At 34.8% G+C, this 6000-nt stretch overlaps 1 protein-coding gene across 5 annotated transcripts in view; it reads right to left on the bottom strand.

The window, feature by feature from the left end:
• The window catches only part of INTU (inturned planar cell polarity protein), an 84217-nt gene that overhangs the window by 18603 nt on the left and 59614 nt on the right, over positions 1 to 6000 (bottom strand). For all 5 annotated transcript variants that reach the window (XM_082462141.1, XM_082462143.1, XM_082462140.1 and 2 more), the window contains one exon: positions 2402 to 2455. In XM_082462141.1, coding sequence (XP_082318267.1) covers positions 2402 to 2455 — 54 coding nt within the window. The remainder of the gene's footprint in view (positions 1 to 2401; positions 2456 to 6000) is intronic.

The following is a 6000-nucleotide window of genomic DNA, read 5'->3' as shown; positions in this document are numbered from 1 at the left end:
GAATCATTCTGCAAGTTCTGACAAATGTGTACAGCTGTGTGCCACCAAAATCAAGATATAGAACAGTTCCATCAACACCCCCTGCCAATTTTTTTTGCTTAATAGTATTCCATTGCATGAATATACCACAATTTGTTTTGTCTATTCACCTGTTGATGGACACCTGAGTTATTTGAATAGTCTCTGGCTATTAAAAATGAAGCTGTTACGAACATTTGTTTACAGGTCTTTGTACTGACACAGCTTTCAATTCTCTTGGGTAATTAGATAGGAATAGAAAGGCAGAATTATATGGTAGGTGTATGTTTAGGTTATTAAGAAACTGCCAAACTGTTTTCCAAAGTAAATGTATCATTTTACATTCTCAATTTATCAACTTTTTTCTTTTATGTACTGTGTCTTGACGTTGTATCCAAGGAATCCCAATAGATCTTTTTCTAGCCATAGTTAGTTCCACTGCTCATTAAAATGATGTTCTATAAAGGCAGGAATTAGAGTTTTAATTAAACCTATTGGATACAGGTTCCTAAAAACCCAGATATTTGAATATTTTAGATCTAAACTGCTCCTAATGATTAGTATCTAGCTAATTTTTTTTTTCCATTAGTGAAAAAATTTATGACCTATGAAGAGTTCACCCTGCTTAAATTTCCACTATTTTTACAAACAAAATACCCTTCCATTTGCTCAGGATCTTAGCTAAGACTAAGCCACCCCTTAAGCTAATATTCTCTCCCCACATTTACCAGCAATCTGTTGAAGAATGATCCAGCCTCACTGCTTCTACTTCCTAACTTCCCATTTACTTTTTAAAGACTTTAATTACTGAAAATTTTTAGCATATACAAAAAAAAAATAGTATAATTAGTTCCTATGTGCCCATCACCCAGCTTAAAAAATGACCAGTACATAGCTAATCTTGTTTCATCTCTATCCCTCTCTCCTTCTTTCCTCTCCCTGGTGAATTATTTCAAAATCAATCCCAGATGTTATATCATTTCATCTGTAAATACTTTAGAATGCATCTCTAAAACAGGACTTTAAAAAATACATAACCATAATATCATTACCACATCTAGAGAATTATTCCCACCTAATATCCAGTTAACAGTGTTTTCATTTCCTTGATTGTCTCATAGATGTTTTAAAAATTTTTGCTTGCTTGAATCAGGATCCAAGTAAGGTCCATATACTGAAATTGGCTGATATGTTTCTTGAGTCTCTTATGACTCATAGGTCTGTCTCAGCTTCTCCTAACCCCACGCCCACCCCCTCACCTTCTTCAACAAATTTATTTGTTGAAGAAACCGTCCTGTTTTGTCTAGTCTGAATTTTGCAGACTGCAATCCCCCTCCCCCAAATGGGGTCATTTAACATGTCCCTCTTCCCCTGTATTTCCTGTAAACTGGTAGTTAGACCTGGAGGCGTGATCAGGTACATTTCATAGGTGGTTTGTGTGCTTCCATCAGGAACCACATACTATCTGGCTGACTTTCTTTTTGTGATGTTAACAGCTACTGATGATCATTGCTTAGACCCTTTAACTCACTGAGGGGAATTGAAAAATGATGGTATTCCAATTCTGTCATTCTTTCTTGACATGTTAGGTAGACCACTTCCGTAAAGAGAAACTCCCCCTCATCTCTATTTGGTAACCTTGAGGTATGGTTCAGATAGGAAAGGCAGATAAATGTTTGATTCTTTCTCCTTAATTACCAGTTTTCACAATAGTGTATTAGTTCCTTAGCATCCTCCAAAGTTGACCAAGAACTTTCTTTTTTTCTTTAGTACCATTATGAACTCATGGACTTAGACATATCTGATGTGCTTCAAGTTATTGTCCTTATAGATGCTCAAGAGGGAGGCTCTGCAAGGTCTCTCCTGATTACTTGAAACCTAAATTAACCCTATGACTTTTTGAAAGCTTCCTGGGTGTCTGATATAACAAGATGTTGCCAGGCTTATCTTGTACATTGTCAGCCCTAAATCTGGAATCAGTCATTTCTCAGAGGAGTCTTGGTTCCCTTTAGCGAGAAATATTATTTATACACCACGGCCTGGGTGATAGTTGTGCTCTAGTGGACAGAGCTAGAAAATATATCAATAGTTTTTTAAAAAGATCAAAAACCATACTACCAGCCAATATTACATGTGTATCCTTTCTCTCAAATCCCGGTTCCAAACGATACTAATGTAATTAATCATTACGTAACAAGTATTTTTAACTGAACAGAAAATCTTAAGGCAAGTAAAATAGATTTTGTCCATTTCAATATAGAAACCTAATGTTATGTATTCCAAGATTATTACATGCCCCCTTGGAAAATACTTAGAATAATGACTGATTTACAAAATAAGAAATCAACAATGAAACTTTCCTAAAATCCACTGCTTCTCTTACCAGTTCTGCAAAATCTGCAGCCTCCAAGTCACTCAATGCTGTGTCTAATTCCACCTACGTGAGAAAAAAAAAAGAGTAACACAAACATTTAACTCATATTACTTACTTTTTAGTAATGACCATATAAAATTGCTTAATAATTACTTGAAGAATTGAATAAATATATCTCTCTCCTTTGTGTTATTTAAGAAATGTCCCCAAATGGAACATCTTGCTTTTAAGCTTTGCGATTACAAAAAAAAAAAATTAATGTATTTTAACCTATAGGCATTTTTCAATTAAATCTCAGTTATCGCAAAATGGGCTTCACTCTGTACTCAATGCAAACTAATTTATGCGGTTAAAAAGCTGCTTTACAGTTCTGTTAGAAAAAAAAAATTTTTTTTTTAAGTATTTGTTTATTTATTTATTTATGGCTGTGTTGGGTCTTCGTTTCTGCGCGAGGGCTTTCTCCAGTTGCGGCAAGGGGGGGCCTCTCACCGTCGCGGCCGCTCCCGTTGCGGAGCACAGGCTCCAGCCGCGCAGGCTCAGCAGTTGTAGCACACGGGCTTAGTTGCTCCGCGGCACGCGGGATCCTCCCAGACCAGGGCTCGAACCCGTGTCCCCTGCATTGGCAGGCGGACTCTCAACCACTGCGCCACCAGGGAAGCCCAGAAAAGTTTTTAACATTTTAAAAATCTTAAGAGGAAAAAAAATCAATCTGAATGTAGCCAGTCTATTATGAATTGTTTTTATTTTTCTATTTCCTATATATTTTTCAACAGTTGGATTCTTGGAAAATCCAAGAATCCAACATTCTTCTCTGTCTCCCTCCTATGTTTTGTATAAAAAGACTGTTAATCTTTATTCACGGATTAAATCATGAAGGCAAGTGTTCCCCTGGAATCTGGCACAGTTTAACCACCCTACAGAGTTATTAGAAAAATCTCTTACTTAGGATTTAGCTTTTGTTTCTATGGAATTTGCCTGAACTCTTTCATGTATCTGTCCCTCCCTGAAGCATTCAAAATTTAAAAACAGAATAAATTTAATCTGCAGTTTAATCTGTAATGCATATATATAAATTGGAAACTATTGACAGTTGAAGCTTGTAGCATATACAGTGTTTGTGAAAAATAATCCTTGTTTTGTTTTTTAAGGCCAAGGCACTTTCTGCAGGACTGTTTCACAAATGTGTCTTACTGAGACGACAAAAGCTGTGGAAACATTAGTCATGCCTTTCAATGCTTTTCATATGGCATGACTTATTACTCATTTGTGACCTACTTTTTTCTGCATCTAGCAAATACTCCATGTTCTCCTTCTCGTGGCTATAGTTTCCCTTGTGAAAAACTATAGGACAAAAAGAAAATTACCTACTTGTGATTTTTGATCTCAGAGACATTAATGTTTAACAGGTTGCTATTCCTGCTACTGAACTCTACAGGTTAATATACAAGGTTACTATAATTGCTTCTTCATATTCCTTAAGAGAAAAAGTAAAATATCTTTTCTCTTTATTATTCCAGTGTATCTTAGGAAAAATTATTTTTTTAAAAATCTGACAAACAAACAAACAAAATAAGGAAGTTCTCTGGGAAAGAAAACAGAAGTGCGACTTCATCATATACTAAACTCAGAACAAGTACATTTTTTTCCAAGTTAAAACCAACTATTTCCACCTAAAATTTACCAGGCACAAATTACCTTACACACACACATGTTTTTAACTAGATTTCTCAAGGCATAAAATTCCTTAATATTTTCCATTAGAATATATATAGTCAATAAACCCCACTATTTTTCACACAGTAAGAAATCTCAAAGGCAAAAGGAAAATGTGTGAGTTCTTTGAGTTTGCTGGTAAAACAAAAACAAAAACTTTAAGGGTTATTATGTATTTTAAACTTCACATTCATCAGAGACTTTTAGATCACTTTATCAGAAGGTATCTATCTCTTTGCAAAAATATTGTTCTTAATTCTCTTAACCAGAATACAAAATATAGAAAATGTCTAAGCTATATCCTCATTGTTTCCCGTGTATTAATTCCACCTACCCAACTAAACTGTGAGCATCCAGAGGACTTTTCTGGATTCCCAAAGCACAGCACAAATCTGAGTACCTGGCACAATGAAGGCTGATCTGCATACAGTAGTGTCCAACTCAACAAGGACAAAGACAACCAGAGCTTTGGTGAGATAAGCAACAGGTATGATTTAAGTCAAAAGATTAAAAAATATATACAGTAGAATTCACAGTGATTTCTCACATTGATATTCTTTTAGGTTGAAATAAAAGCATACAGTCCTTTTAATCAAATATATGTCAAATTAAGGGAAAAAACCTCCAATAAAAAAGAAATCTGAATACAGGAGGTAGCCTTCACATGGAATTTATAAGACCAAAATAGGCTATATTTTAAATGTCTTAAACAAGAACTCTTAGAAGGAAAATAATATTTAATCTTAATATATCCAAAGTCTAAAGACTTTGCCCCTAAAAACATTAAGTACCTTTACTCTCACAGAAGAGACTATATATTCTGAGGGAAGAGATTTCTTTAGTGAAGAGATTCTGAGACAGGGGAAAGAACGTGGGCAAGACCAGACCGACAGGCCTCATGAGATGGCAACTCTGACTCACGAAAAGCGGCCTTGTATCTTTCAGAAGAAAAAGACCCCAGAATGGGCATGAGACAGACTGTGGAAACAGCATCTTTCTATCTTAAATGTAAGGTTGTCTAGTTAAATTCTGTCTATTTTGAACACTTATGATTTCTTATGAAAACACTGATGGGAGTAGAATTATATATCTCATACTTTTAGTTTTATCTCATACTTTTTAGTTTTTATATGATTTAGGAAAATGATAATCATTGGCCTGAGATACAAAATGCAGCAGGGGGCAGTTGACAAAGGCAAGGACAAAAAAAGAATACAAGAAGGTAAAGTTTCCTTTAAATATGCTTTAACCCCTCAACTCCCTCCAAATAATCATTATATAATAGTACTCTCACAGCTATAATTACAACTACAAAGTGCCAGGCATGATTCTAAGCATTTTATGTGTGATAACTCATAACTTCTTTATGAAGTAGGTAGTATTATTGTTCCCATTTTACAGATGAGGAAACTGAGCAAAGGGACTGATATATCTGTTTAAATTATTATTAAACTTCAAAAGGCATTTGTTTGATCATACATTATAGAATTCCATGAAGAGCAGAATCTTGAATTGGGATATTACTACAACATAACCTGGGTTTCTTCATGGGCAGGGAACTGCTATGGCATAGTGCCTCATTAATACTATTACAAATGCTGTGGCTAAATACATTACTGTTGATGAAAATGTCTGAAATGAGCTTTTCAATCATTCAACAGTGAAGTTATTTTGGATGTACAGAAATGACTAAAGTCACATTGATAATGTTTAACCATCATGAATCTTACCTTTAGTGAGCTATCTCTGGCACAGGGCAAAAGCTAATTACAAATGTTCATGTAAACAAAGATTTTGCTATTATTAATTTGTTAGCCAGTCATTTCATCTACCTGACTCGATGACCCTGCATTATAAAATCTAAATCACAAAATTCAAAAGTAAGACACACCATA

Source organism: Balaenoptera physalus (assembly GCF_965194825.1).
Source record: "Balaenoptera physalus genome assembly, chromosome: 5".
NCBI lineage: Eukaryota > Metazoa > Chordata > Mammalia > Artiodactyla > Balaenopteridae > Balaenoptera > Balaenoptera physalus.
This window is presented reverse-complemented; position numbering and strand designations above follow the sequence as displayed.